At 44.7% G+C, this 14,401-nt stretch overlaps 1 protein-coding gene across 2 annotated transcripts in view; it reads right to left on the bottom strand.

Moving 5' to 3' along the window:
• nrg3b (neuregulin 3b) overlaps nt 1–14,401 on the bottom strand; it is a 216,371-nt gene that overhangs the window by 16,782 nt on the left and 185,188 nt on the right. The window contains exons 4-6 of one of the 2 annotated variants that reach the window (XM_079846039.1): nt 13,648–13,674; nt 9,488–9,590; nt 3,785–3,911 (exon numbers count right to left, since the gene is read on the bottom strand). In XM_079846039.1, coding sequence (XP_079702165.1) covers nt 3,785–3,911; nt 9,488–9,590; nt 13,648–13,674 — 257 coding nt within the window. Of the gene's footprint in view, nt 1–3,784; nt 3,912–9,487; nt 9,591–13,647; nt 13,678–14,401 lie in introns of both variants that reach the window. The other variant, XM_079846038.1, reaches the window with a different exon arrangement.

The raw sequence follows: 14,401 nt of genomic DNA, 5'->3' as shown, positions 1-14,401 counted from the left end.
TTCGCTTTCAGGGGAGAAGCGTACCAATATAGAGTGCTTCCTTTCGGTTTAGCCCTTTCACCCCGCACGTTCACGAAGTGTGTGGACGCTGCTCTGGTCCCCTTGCGTTTGCAGGGGATCCGCATTCTCAATTACATCGACGACTGGCTGATACTAGCACAGCCAGCGAGTCTCGCGGTTCAGCATCGAGATGTTGTTCTCGCACATATGAGGAGGTTGGGGCTGAGGCTCAACTCCAATGTGTTCTTTCTCCTGTGCAGAAGATCACTTATCTCGGCATGAGTTGGGATTTGGTCGCTTGCAGGCTCGTCTGTCGAGCCTCGCGTGGGGTCGATCCTCTCAGCCGTGAAAGGGGTGAAGCTAGACCAGCCGCTCACTGTGAAGCAGTTTCAGAGACTGTTGGGTCTGATGGCAGCCGCGTCCAACGTTATTCCTTCGGGCCTCCTGTTCATGAGGCCGCTACAGTGGTGGCTCAAGACCAGGGGTTTTTCCCCGAGGGGAAACCCTTTCACGTAATCAAGGCAATGCGGCGGGGTCTCCGCACCTTGGTTATGTGGAAGGACCCCAGGTTCCTGACCCAGGGCCCGTCCCTGGGGGCACCATGTCAGCGTACTTCTCTGACCACGGATGCCTCCCTGACGGCTGGGGGGGGCGACCATGAGTGGTCGCTCTGCCCAGGGTCTGTGGCAGGAGCACCAGCGTTTGTGGCATATAATTGCCTGGAAATGTTGGCGGTGTTTCAGGCTCTGAAGCACTTCCTGCCGCATCTCAGGGGCCATCATGTGCTTGTGCGAGAAGCACAGTCAGCACATCGGTGGTCTCCTACATCAACCATCTGGGGGGGTTTGAGGTCTCGTCGCTTATTCAAGTGGTGCGCCTTATCCTCCTCTGGGCTCAGGGAAAATTGCTGTCAGTCAGGGCTATGTACATTCCTGGGCGGTTGAAGCTACATTCCTGGTGGAGCTCCTTTGGGAGAAGTTCGGCAGGGCCCAAGTGGACCTGTTCGCCACTCACGAGAACTCTCATTGTCGTCTGTGGTTCTCCCTGTCGCCTCCAGCTCCTCTTGGACTGGATGCGATGGTACAGGAGTGGCCGAGGCTGCCCCTGTACGCTTTCCCCCCGATCGCTCTGCTTCCGGGAGTTCTAGAGAGAGTGCGCCGGCTCTCCGTTCAGGAGGGACCTTCTCTCTCAGGCGGGCGGAGTTTTTGTTCACCCCTGCCCGGAGTTGTGGAAACTGTGGGCTTGGCCTCCGAGGGGGCCAAGCTCATAAGTTCCGGTCTCTCAACTGAGGTTGTTGAGACCATTCTACACTCCAGAGCTCCTTCTACGAGGAAACTTTACTACCTAAAGTGGAGACTCTTCACCTTATGGTGTCGAGATCGCCTGCGGGATTCAGTTAACTGCCCTGCGAGCGTGGTGCTGGAGTTCCTGCAGGAGAGATTCTCTGCTGGGTTAGCCCCTCCACACTAAAGGTGTACGTGGCGGCCATAGTAGCTTCCACACTCCTTTGAGTGGAGTTTCATTAGGGCGACACCCGCTAGTAACCGTTTCCTCCGTGGAACCTTGAGGCTGAGACCTGTGACACGCACCAGGGTGTCGGCCTGGGACTTATCCATCGTCCGTCAAGGCCTTTCCGAGGCTCCCTTCGAGCCGCTCGAGGAAGTTTCTGGAAAGTTTTTCACTTTCAAAACTATTTTTCTTCTTGCTATTTCTTCTCTTAAAAGAATTGGGGACTTGCAAGCCCTCTCTGTCGCACCCTCGTGCTTGGAGTTTGCCCCGGGTATGGCTAAGGCCTTTCTCTCTCCGAGGCCCGGGTATATTCCTAAGGTCCTCACTAATCCTGTGAGACCTATTGTGCTCCAGGCCTTCTGTCCTCCTCCCTTTGTGACGTCAGACCAGGAAAAGTTAAATCTGCTTTGTCCCGTTCGCGCTTTAGACGCCTATGTCCACAGAGCTGCCCTGTGGAGGGAAACTGATCAGTTGTTTGTTTTCTCGGACCTCCATCCCGTGGGGGTCCGGTGTCAAAGCAGAGAATGAGCAAGTGGGTAGTCGAGGCTATCTCACTGGCTTATGTGGTGGCCGGACAGCCCTCTCCTGGAGGTGTTCGGTCCCACTCTACTAGGAGTATGGCTGTTTCTAAAGCTCTCTTGGCAGGGTCCTCCCTGCAGAAAGTGTGTGATGCGGCGGGGTGGTCCTCGCCGCATACTTTTGTCAGATTCTATGAACTAGATGTTTTTTGCTACTCCGGGGTCTCGGGTAGCTGTCACAGGCGGGCATCCAGTCTCGCATGGGGACGTGGGTATTCTCGTTCCCAGAGCGGTGAAGCAGCGCGAGTTCCCTTGAAAGGGAACGTCTCGGTTACGACTGTAACCTTAGTTCCCTGATAGGGAACGAGACGCTGCGTCACCCGGCCATACTCCTCGCATGCCCGCAAGCGCCTTGTTTCAGGCCTTCTTCAGAAGCTAACGGCGTGTGTTTGCCGGTGTGCTTTATAGCTTCCGGGTCTATGACGTCACCCGCCTATGACGTTCCGTCTCTCTATTGGACTGATGACATACGTGCTTCACGACGCAATCACGCAGAGGCCTTCCCAGAGCGGTGACGCAGCGTCTCGTTCCCTATCAGGGAACTAAGGTTACAGTCGTAACCGAGACATTTTCTTTTCAAGAATTTCATTTTTCTAATGGGAAGAGGTCCAAAACATTATGAATTTTTTTTTAAGTGCCCCTATTACGTTTTTTCAAATATTCCCTTTCATGCAGTGTGTAATATAGCTGTTTGCGAATGTAAACATTCTGAGAAGTCGCAATTGCACGATAAATCAAGTTATTGTCTCCCAAAAGAAAGACTCTGAACCGCCTATACGAGTCGTTTGTATTTCAAATTCCATTGCGTGACGGTACCACTTCCCTAGAAAATAAATGTGCATGATGCCAGCCTATGTTGTACGTTGTCCGCCCGCGAACAACTTGACCAGCCCTCAAATGTCATTTTACTGATGAATGCTTCTCAAATCTCAAACTTGTACGCGGGATTCGCAAAACGCTTGCTCTTGAAAGTTTGGTCAGTACCCAGTTTATTTGGACCAGCTTGCACCTCAGAATCATAACCTCTAAGTGTGAATTATTGATGTATATATTTTCTACTGGGTGTTCAAAATACATAGTTTTGTGTTTAATATTGTGTTGGTCAAATGAACATCTGTTAATGTAAAGCATTGGGAATAATTGAGGCTTGATTCTTCACTCTCATTGGACGTGACAGTGCACATAGGAACATGAGCCATCAACATTTGTGTACGTAATGACAATGAACCGCCAAGTGGCACCATAGAGAGTCTGATCTTCCAGTTTGGATAATGCAACTCTATTCATCCAGTTCTTCATCAGCTAGGTCGCTGGCTGCCTTTGACTGTTGCATCAGATAGATGCAGTGTTTACTCCCTGAGCTGCATGCAGTGTTATTTCTGTCAGCTTGAGGGATCTTCGGAGCAGGTGGGAAAGCAGTAAAGCCGTGGAGGGCATCATTCCTTCAGCTGCATGTTGGCCAATTGTATTCATTACTGGTGGCTGTTATGCACAGGGGACTTTATTTGAATCTCCATAACAGCACATGTGGGTGGCTTGATTTTCTACCGTACACGTATATATTTGGCATATGCATGGGTGCAGAGATATAGGCTTTTTTTCAGATAAGTGATCATTATGCACACTGTCAGCACAAATGTGGACATCATGTAAATTGTTCTCGGAAACATAAACAAACAGCAGCTGTGAGATGTCACCTTTTGAAGCTGAAGGGTGCTCTCGAGTCTGGGGCTGGATTTAGACATGAGACCCGAGGCATTGACAGTACAGTCCCTCAAGTTGCGAATTTCAGTCAGATGGGCTCGGTGCTTCTCTCTTTGTCTCCTGCACAGAATTAATACATTTTTAAACCACAAAATTTCATTTTTTGCAATGAAATATGTCAATGACAGAAAAGAAAAAAGAAAAACAAATATTTTATTAATATAGTTTAAATCCTTATAAATTTACCCTTTTGTTATCATATTGATTTTATATGATTTAAAAAAAATATAAAAAATATATTATCTTACTTTTTATGAATTTCTTTTACAACAAATATCATCTCTTCTGTGAAGGAGGGAACGGAGGCGCAAATCTACTTTGAGTGTAACTAAACGAGCCAATGGACATTGGCATGCAATGATTGCACCAGCTGCTCATGCCACAAAGCATGGGTATAAATGAGGCACAGATGCTTGCATCACATTTTTCTCTGAGGAGCCGAGTAGAACTGGCACCCCAGCGGGGAACAGAGGACATGGCGACGGGATGTGGCGTCTCCGTTCCCTCCTTCAGGGAACAAGGGTTACATACCTAACCGAGACGTTCCCATTCAGTCAGTCACTTCCAACGCCATGTCGGAGACCAACGAATAGGAATCTCTACCAAAGCACCATGGCCTCTGCAGTGCTTGCAGGTTCACTACCTGGTCCCTTAAGGGAGTGGTCATGGACCTTGGACACATAGCCAGGCCAGGGTCTCAGTACCACGTGGGTGTCACCCACCACGAACGCTAGGCATGATTTGTCTACTGAAAATGCCTGCAGGTTCCCTACCCTCTTCATAGTGGCCAGTGTAGCCAGCAGCAAAGTCTTCATAGACAGAATCTTTAGCTTTTTCGACTGCAGAGGCTCAAATGGGGCACTCTGAAGTGCTCAGAGCACCAGAGCAAGATCCCAAGAGGATATAGAGGGAGGACAAGGAGGATTCAACCGTCTTGCCCCCCTGAGGAACCTGACGACCAGGTCGTGCTTCCCAACCGATTTACCTTCCACATTTACATTTACATTTACATTTATGCATTTAGCAGACGCTTTTATCCAAAGCGACTTGCAATTTGGGGGTACAATAAGCGATTGGTCGTGAAGAGTCGAGTGAGCGCAACAAGTGCCTGAAATACTTAGTCCGTGTACATTTCTCAATGTAGCACAGGCTAGAGTAGGGAGGGAAAGAGGAGGAGAAAGAGGAAAGGAAAGTTTTTTTTTTTAAGAGGTTAAGTGCTCATGGAAGAGATGAGTTTTTAGTTGACTTTTGAATGTTGTCAACGAATCAGTGTTTCGGATGGCGGTGGGAAGATCGTTCCACCAGCTGGGAACGTTGAATGAAAATGTTCTGGAAATTGATTTTTTGCCTCTCTGTGATGGTACTACAAGCCTTCGCTCCTTGGCTGAACGAAGGCTTCTGGTGGGGGTGTGGATTCGTAGAATCGAGTCAAAGTATGCAGGAGCTGAGCGCGTGGTGGCTCTGTAGGCAAGCGTCAGCGCCTTAAACTTGATGCGAGCAGCGAGTGGTAGCCAGTGCAGAGAGATGAAGAGTGGTGTGACGTGGGTCCTTTTGGGCTCGTTGAAGACCAGACGTACCAGATAGATAGATGCAGATAGATGACCAGATAGATGCAGAACACTGCACAGCCGGTCTGATCTTCCTGATGTTGTAGAGCGCAAACCTGCACGAGCGAGTCTTAGTAATGTGTTCTCTGAAGGACAACTGGTCATCAAATGTAACTCCAAGATTTCTAACTGATTTTGAAGGGGAAATCAGGGGTGTACCTAACTGGATGGTGAAGTCATGTTGCATAGTGGGACTGGCGGGGAAGATGAGGAACTCAGCCAGGTTGAGCTGTAGGTGATTTTTACTCATCCATGCAGAGGATGGTCATCCAGGCAGATTTCACATGGTCATGATATGCAGATATTGCAGCAACATAGACTTTGAGGGTGGAGGGAGACAGCTTGTCTCGTAGATGGTGCCCGTGCCGAATTGATGGTGTTAACTACCTCTTGGTGTAAGTCACCTAGAACCATCCCGTCCTATCCAGGGACCAGACATGAAGTTTCCAGAGGTCTGGACACAGATGCCACAGGGTGCCCCATCTCCGAGTAAGCACAGAGGAATCTGCCAGGGAGGGGCTGTCGCAAGAAGCATTAGTTCTGGGAACCAGGTCCGGTTGGGCCAGTACGGCGCCACCAACAGGACCTGCTCCTCATCCTCCCTGACTTTGCACAGGGTTTGTGCAAGTAGGCTCACCGGGGGAAAATCATATTTGAGGGCATATATCTGAGGCCAGCTGTGTGCCAGTGCATCCATGCCAAGTGTTCCCTCAGTCGGTGAATAAAACCACTGGCAGTGGGACGTTTCTCCGAACTTTCTCCAAATCAGATGAACTGCCTGGGGTGGAGTTGCCACTCTCCCTGGAGTGCATCTTGTGAGAGCTCATCAGCCATGCGATTGAGCACACCGGGGACATGATTGGCCCGAAGCTACCTCAGATAATACTGACTCCAGAGGAGGAGATGGCGGGCGAGTTGCGACATGCAACGGGAGAGCAGACCACCTTGTCTGCTGGGCGAAGTTCTCTAATTCCCCCGGTCTGGGACACGGGGGAATTAATAAACCTGACTTTGTCAGTTTCCCTCATGACGGCCAGACACAGCCAGAGATGGTGTTCCTGGACCACCATAGTGGACATCGCATGACCGCCGCAGTCCTCAGTTCGTGCAGAACTGCAGGATCGTGACCACTCTTGTGCAAGCTCTTCAGTGCCTGGGCCTGATGAACTTGCAACAACACCAGAGCGTGTAAGGCGGAGGCAGCATCTCCACAAGCCTGGTAGGCCTTTCCGATCAGATTGGAGGAGTACCTACAGGCCCAAGAGGGGAGACATGGGTTCCCCCTAGAAGTGGAGTTAGGGCACAGTAGCAACAGCCCGTTCCACGGGAGGAACCTGCGTGTAACCCTTTGCAGCTCTGCCATCAAGGGTGGTGAGGGAGGAGGAACCACTAGGTCCGTTTCTGGCAGTAAAAGGTGCTGTCCACAACCTAGTCAGCTCCTCGTGCACCTCCAGAAAGAAAGGAACCGGAGTGGGCGCTGAGAACCAGCACGGGCTCCCCAAGAAACCATTCATCCAACCTCGATGGTTTGGGACACGGTGGAGGGTGAAGCCCGACTCTCTCAGCTGCACGGGAAAGCATGGCCATCATCCTTGGATCCGTATTGGGCACAGCCGACGCTCCCGGAGGGGGCCCCTGTGCCGACACGTCATCTCCAGAGGGGTCTGACCCTCCCTCCGATGCAGCGATGGACATCTGATCATCAAGAGGAGCCCCGAAGGATACGGATGGGGCACATCTCGTGGGCAGCCCAACGCGTTCCAACGGCAGCTCTATTGGCTGCGAAGTGCGAGTTTCCCAGGGGGTGGTTTCCTGGGGGAATGGCGCTCACCGTCACCCTCAAATCACCCGCGCTACTGCCAGAAGTAACCCTCTGGGGAGGTTAGATTTAGGCAGAGGTATGGGGACTCCACCCCTTGCCTCAGCATGCTGAACGCCCAAATATGAGATACAGCGCTGGTGACCAACCCTCTGTGACAGATAACCACCAAATCCAGAAACACACAGATAGAATGTCATCTTGGCTCGTTTAGTTACACTCGAAATAGATTGGCTTTATAGAATTATAGAATAAATAGAATTATTCGTGGCGTTGGATGTGACTGACTGAATGGGAACGAATTATTCATTCAGAAATGTTATTACGTTTTTGGGGGGTTGCATTATATGAAAAATTTTACAACTTGAACTAACCTTGCCTTCTAATGAAAATGCCAAATTATGTTTTATGTGTATGATTTTACAGACCTCGACAAATTAAATTTATGTAAAAATCCAATAAAAAAGCATTGAAATAGCTTTTTAGTTAAAATATTTTTTCAAGAAAATATGATAAAAGATTATGCCACGCTACTTAATAATACAGTTTTCTTTTCAAGAATATTTTTTTTTCTAATAAGAAGAGGTCCAAGTCATTATGAATATTTTTTTCTTAAAGTGCCCCTATTATGGTTTTTCAAATATTCCCTTTCATGCTGTGTGTAATATAGCTGTTTGTGAATGTAAACGTTCTGCAAAGTCGCAAGTGGACAATACATAAAGTTATTGTCTCCCAAAAGAAAGAATCGACTCTAAGTGAACCGCCTATATGAGTCGTTTGTATTTCGAATCCCAGTAATAAAATAATTTAGTTCAGTTAGAGAATACAATTAAATACTGACGTCTTCTCAATACAGTGTGAGCTGAACGAGAGTCGCAGCACAAATGCCGCAGTTCATTTATCACAAGAGTGAAGAGCTGACAGACAAGATGATCGCAGAAGATTTTGTTTCAAAGCGAAATGTAAAAGCACCTATTTAAGTAAGTTTGTCATTGTACTGTTTTGTTGTTGTGTTTTTTATTAATAAAAATAGGCTACTGAACCCACAATTCAAGCAACCCGTCCCCGAATTGGCGCTAATTATAAACTGAAAGTAAAATGAGCACCGCCACACAGGCATTCATTCACAGCTGCACTGTCATTCATGGTACGTGTCCAGTCTGGCACATTTTCAGTTCATGCCTATGAAAGCTTAACTTTCATAGGAATTCAATGAAAACACCCGATTTGCTCTGCACCACTCCGTTATGAATGCCCAAGCGGCAGTGCGCATTTTACTTTCGGTTTACTTAGCGAAAAGCCCCCGCCAGTGATACCGGTTTTATCAGTGTTGTCACACATTGATTAACCGGTGGGAAAATTTCCTCACCTTCACATCCCTAGTTCTTACTACTTTGAGTAATGATAAAGGATGGAGCAAGATTTGTTTTTACAAAAGAATATGTTACATCAGTCATTCACGTTGGTGCTCGGCTAACGTATGCACCATTATTGATACAGTTAATGATACAGTTCCCACATGTGGACCACAGGAAATTTGAAATATACACATCGGTTTGTTGATGGACTTATTTGTTAATGCTCATGGTGAGGAATTACAGTTGCAGCATCTCATAATGTAACTCAAAATGAGAATCATATCATTGAGAAACGTCATACTCAAGTTGTCCTTGCGATGGAGGTTTGGGTTGAATAACTAGTTATTCCAATGTTTCATCATCGGTCTCACACTCAGATTGATATGGTAAAATCGATGTCTTCGTTACTGTATTTAAATTGTGTACAATCTCTGAGCTTTAAGAAGCCTCCGAACGGAGCTGAATTTCAGTTATGGTAATGGATGTTTAGCTTCTGACACACTGTAAGCGGTAGACCAATCACAACAGAATGGGCCATCTGGCCAATCAGAGCAGAGTAGCTTGCGGAAAGGAGGGATTTAGAAAGACTGAATAATCCGTAGAGTAGTTTGAGAATCACTGATGTGCACTGTATATTATGAAAAAATGAAAGCGTTTTTTGGCCTTTGATGCATGTAAACCTGTTGTAGGAGACCTCCAAAACTAAATTATGAGACTTTAAAATAGCATATTTGGGGCACTTTAATGTATCGTTTCTTAATAAATGAACAGACAGGATGAAAACATTAGCATCAAACTTGTTATTGTGTTGAAACAATGTTATTCTAGCTTCCAAGGATGCTTTGGACTCACTTGTTTTTGCAGTAAAGAGCCATGCAAGCCACTCCCAGCAAGCTGATCCCCATGGCTATGCTGAAGATGGACAGAATCTGTCTCTGATAGGTTTCTGCACTCTCTGAAAAGACAGACAAGGACAGCACAGACTAATCTTCAGGCTTTATTCGCAGTCATCACTATGCCAGTCTAGATTGAACAAAAGAACCTAGTGTACTTAATTGGCTCTCATAAGCTGTAAGGAAAATTCAATGCCACAACAATGGAAACATTCCCAGTGCGAGAGAATATAACATTTTAGAGATGATTGGAAAGGGGCTGTTTCAAAATGAATCACCTAGTTCTACCATTTCAGCATATTTAACTAGCATGCAAACATGTGCACACAATCACTTTTGATTTGACGATGGGGGACAGACAGCAGAGAAACATGCAGGGAGCTGTCAGCTAAACATTCATGTGTGTCAGGGGTCAGACAGGCTTGAAATGCGCTTGCCGTAAGAATCTGCCTATTGATCGGTTTATAGGAAACCAGCACAGTTGAACTGGCCATACCCGACAGGAAGCTGAACTGGTATTTGAATTTGAATTAAAAAACTCAAAAAAGTGGAATTTATTGATTAGATTTTTTTTTTAATAGCATGCTGGGAAATGTATTCTTCCATCTTGATCCATAAAATGAAAATTAATTGTTGTCTGTAGGGCTGGGCGATATAGCTAAATATGAATCTCTCCTTTAAACCGTGTTTACACTTTGTTTGTTATAATGCAAGGATTCACAAGCATGTAAAACACAGTAAGTGAGGGTGATGAATGAAAACTTTTTTGAGGGGTTGTGAATGGATGCAACAACTACCTTAAACACCTCTGTTTGGCCATTTCATTCACATGTTCAACAGACATATTTTATGATTGGTTTTGATGCTCAACAATGCAAAAACATGTACACAAGTACACATGTACACTTCACAGAGTGCTCAACCAAATACTGTATGTACGGGAGTATCTGAAAGCAGCACCTACACTCTTAAAAATAAAGGTGTCAGGAAGAACCAAAAAGGGGGTTTCACAGTGATGGCATTGAAGAACCTTTTTTGGTTCCCTGAAGAACCATTTTGTGAAATGTTCTTTAAAGAACCATTTTTTCTAACCATTTTATAGTCTGCACTACAAAGAACCTTTTGTGCAATGGAAAGGTTCTTTGGATATTAAAGGTTCTTCATGGAACCATACACCCTGCCAAAGAACCTTTATTTTTAAGAGTGTATCAGCTGTCAGAGTTCTGAGATGAAAAAGGGGAGTGAATGGGCTTAGATATTGCGAAAACGTTGCTTATATTAGATTTATCACCCTACTTATCTTTATAGGGCCTATAAAAGACAAAAAAAGGCTTTCTCAAGCTATCATTCAAAGTTGGTCTTGACAAACCCATGTTGGATTTTAAAAAGCATTCTCAATTTAAATCTAAATGATGATAACCCTGATTAATAGGGAGCTGATCCTCCCTAACAACTTTAAAGGATTTCACTTTAAAATTACCCCATGATTTACTCACCCTCAAGCCATCCTATGTGTATATTTTTTTTTTCTTTCTGATGAACACAATCAGAGTAATATTAATAAAAGATCCTGACTTTTCGCTCCCAAGCTTTATAATTGGAGTGACGGGGTCCATTGAGTTTGAAGCTCAAAAAAGCACATCCATCCATAATAAACATACGCAACACGGCTCCGGGTGTTAATAAAGGCCTTCTGAAGCAAATAAGCGTAAGCTGATTATGAAAGGCTGTCTGCCGGAAGCAAGATATTTTACTTTATAAAGTTTTAACTATGGATATTTTTCTTACAAAACCCAATTGATTCGCTTCAGAAGGCCCTTATTAACCCCCAGAGCCGTGTGGAGTACATTTATGAGGGATGGATGCACTTTTTTGAGCTTCAAACTCAACAGACCCCGTCACTGCCATTACAAAGCTTGGAAGCATTAGGATATTTATTAATATAACTCTGATTGTGTTCATCAGAAAGAAGAATGTCATATACACCTAGAATTGCTTGAGGGTGAGTTAATCATGGGGTGAATTTCATTTTTAAAGTCAACTACTCCTTTAACTCTTCTGGTTCCACTTGATCTCAGAACACTGATGGTGAGATTTGCTGTGTGACTTATACCCGGCAATCCAATGCATTGTAAAGGAGTTAAAAGGGGTTCAGGTCTGAGCTTAAAGGGTTAGTTTACCCAAAAATTACAATTCTGTCATTAATTACTCACCCTCATGTCGGTCAAACTCGTCAGTCAAACTTGTAAGACCTTTGTTCATCATCGGAACACAAATTAAGATATTTTTCATGAAATCCGAGAGCCCTCTGACCCCCCATAGGCAGCAACGTCATTGCAACTTTCAAGGCCCAGCAAGGTAGAAAAGACATTGTTAAAATAGTCCATGTGACTACAATGGTTCAACCTTAATGTTATGAAGTGACGAGAATACTTTTTGTGTGCAAAAAACAAACAAAAATAACATCTTTATTCAATAATTTCTTCTCTTTCATGTCATTCTCATACGCTACTCAGTTAGTAAACACACTGCAGTGCTTCCAGGTTCTCCATCAGAACTCCGGCTCATTATTGCCCAACGCTGTTCACGTGAGCACCATGACGCATGCGTGTGATGCTGCGTCAGGAGCTGGCCAATAGTGAGCCAGCGTTGTAGAGCCTGGAAGAGCTGGACTATATTTTTGTTAGTTTTTTTTGCACACAAAAATGATTCTCTTCGCTTCATTAAGGTTGAACCACTGGAGTTACATGGACTATTTTGTCTTTACTAGCTGTCTTGGCCTTAAAAGCCTATGTGTGGTTCAGAAACCTATCGAGTTTCATCCAAAATATCTTAAATTGTGTTCCAAAGATAAATATAAAAGGTCTTGCGGGTTTGGAACGACATGAGGGTGAGTAATTAATGGCAGAGTTTTCTTTTGTTGGGTGAACTAACCCTTTAAGTGTGATGACAGGGACTGAAAGACTGGTCCTTACAGGATATTGAGCCCTAGTGTGGTGGACAGTCTCTGCAAGCAGATGGCTAGACTCCCTCACAAACATGACTGAAATGCTCTCTCATGCCACAAATGCACAGAGCTGTCCATTCATGCACACGTGCACTTAACAAACCACCCCACGCCTCTCTCTCTCACTCTCTCTCACTCTCTCTCTCTCTCTCTCTCTCTCTCTCTCTCTCACGGAAAACATTTTCCATAATGGCCACAACTGGACTTGCTCACCATTCAGAATAAAATCACTGAGGCAGTCATTTCCGAGAAGCAGAAATGCATATCAGTTCCACTTTAACTATCTCTCCTTCTCTGACAGTTTTTGAGGAAATCTTGAGGCAAGTGTGTGAAGCACGACTAATGGAAAACTTCACAGGATTCACTCATTCACTTAAAGAAATGCTTTCAGTTGTCAGGCACATGAGAGAGGACGGTAGGGCAGGGTGTGTGGATGCAGAAAGGGAAAAGCCAGCGGAAAATCCATTTACACAGCAGTTTTTTGGGCTCCTGTTTGTTGACACTGCTTTAAGTCTGTGGATACTGTGGTTTGTTAGGGTAAAGGCATGTATTTAGCCCTTGGCTGTGTGATATTTCTTATCCCCAGAGACTTGCTATGCAACATGCCACCTCAGCAAGGTGCACACTTCGGAGCTTTGCAGTAATTAACAGCAGAATACATAGGCGAGCACAAGCAGACACACATGTATGTGCACGAGCCGCACAGACGGCATCGCCCATACAGATGCTGCCCTGTGCCTTTACAATACATTTCTTTTGCTCTGTTTCCATGGAAACACAAGAACATTAGGCTTCTATGAGGACCAGAGAGCATCATGTGTGTTTGTATACATTAGTGCTGGTCAAGAATAAGAGGCGAAGCCACATATATACATGTATATTTATATATATATATATATATATATATATATATATATATATATATATATATATATATATATATATATATATATATATATATATATATATATAATTTTTTTTTTTGGAAGCAGTACAGCACATCAAACTGTAGGGTTTTCCAAAAGAATTTCATATCAAGTACTTCTGTGCACACGTGAATGAGGGAGGCAAATATAATGTTAAAGAAATATTTAAAATATACATTTCCTTACCCATAAACTCAATTCCCAGCTCATCTGCTGCTTCAGGGAGAGATAACAAAAAAGAAACAAGTGGTTAAACAGACGGAGAGAAAGATAGAAAGATGTTATCGTACAGATTTCCACAAACAAAGACATATTAAATCACCCAGATAATAACCGTGAATAAAAAGCAAGCGAGTTTTGTCAACTAAAACCGTTCATTGTTCAGAAATAGAAAAGATTCTGTAGCGGCATCATTTCGGCAACAAAAATAGCTTTCTCTTGATTACCCAAGATATGAACAGCAACAATATTGAAGAGGGTGAAGCAGTTTATAATATAAAGCACATAAAGGCCTGTTAGTTGTATGTAGAATAGATGCGCTTCCCTAGAGAAGCCGGATTTTGTCAGGGACGGGCTTTAGAAATGACTGTGTCAAATATAATGCCCAGGAGGTGCTTATAATTGTCTTTTCTAGTTGAATTTTTTTATTAATTCATCCGGAGGCTTCGAACCAATATGCCTCCTCTTTAAGGGAGTCTTCTCCAGCAAAGCACAAGGAAATCGCCTTTCTAAATACAGTCAGTCTCTCTGTTTCTCTGTCTCTGTCTCTCTCTCTCTCTCTTCTCTATCCCACTGAAGCCTCAGAACTGCTGGTCCTGATAAAGAGAAGAACACTCATGCTCTTTTCATTTGAATAGTCCCCTTTTTCATGCCACTGTAATATAATCTCATTTAAATGAAAATGAAACCCTCACACTTAATTGCTTTTCTGACAGAGGTG

This window comes from Gobio gobio (assembly GCF_949357685.1).
Source record: "Gobio gobio genome assembly, chromosome: 20".
In the NCBI taxonomy this organism is placed as follows: domain Eukaryota; kingdom Metazoa; phylum Chordata; class Actinopteri; order Cypriniformes; family Gobionidae; genus Gobio; species Gobio gobio.
Note: the sequence above shows the minus strand (reverse complement) of the source record. Positions and strands in the feature narration are given on the sequence as shown.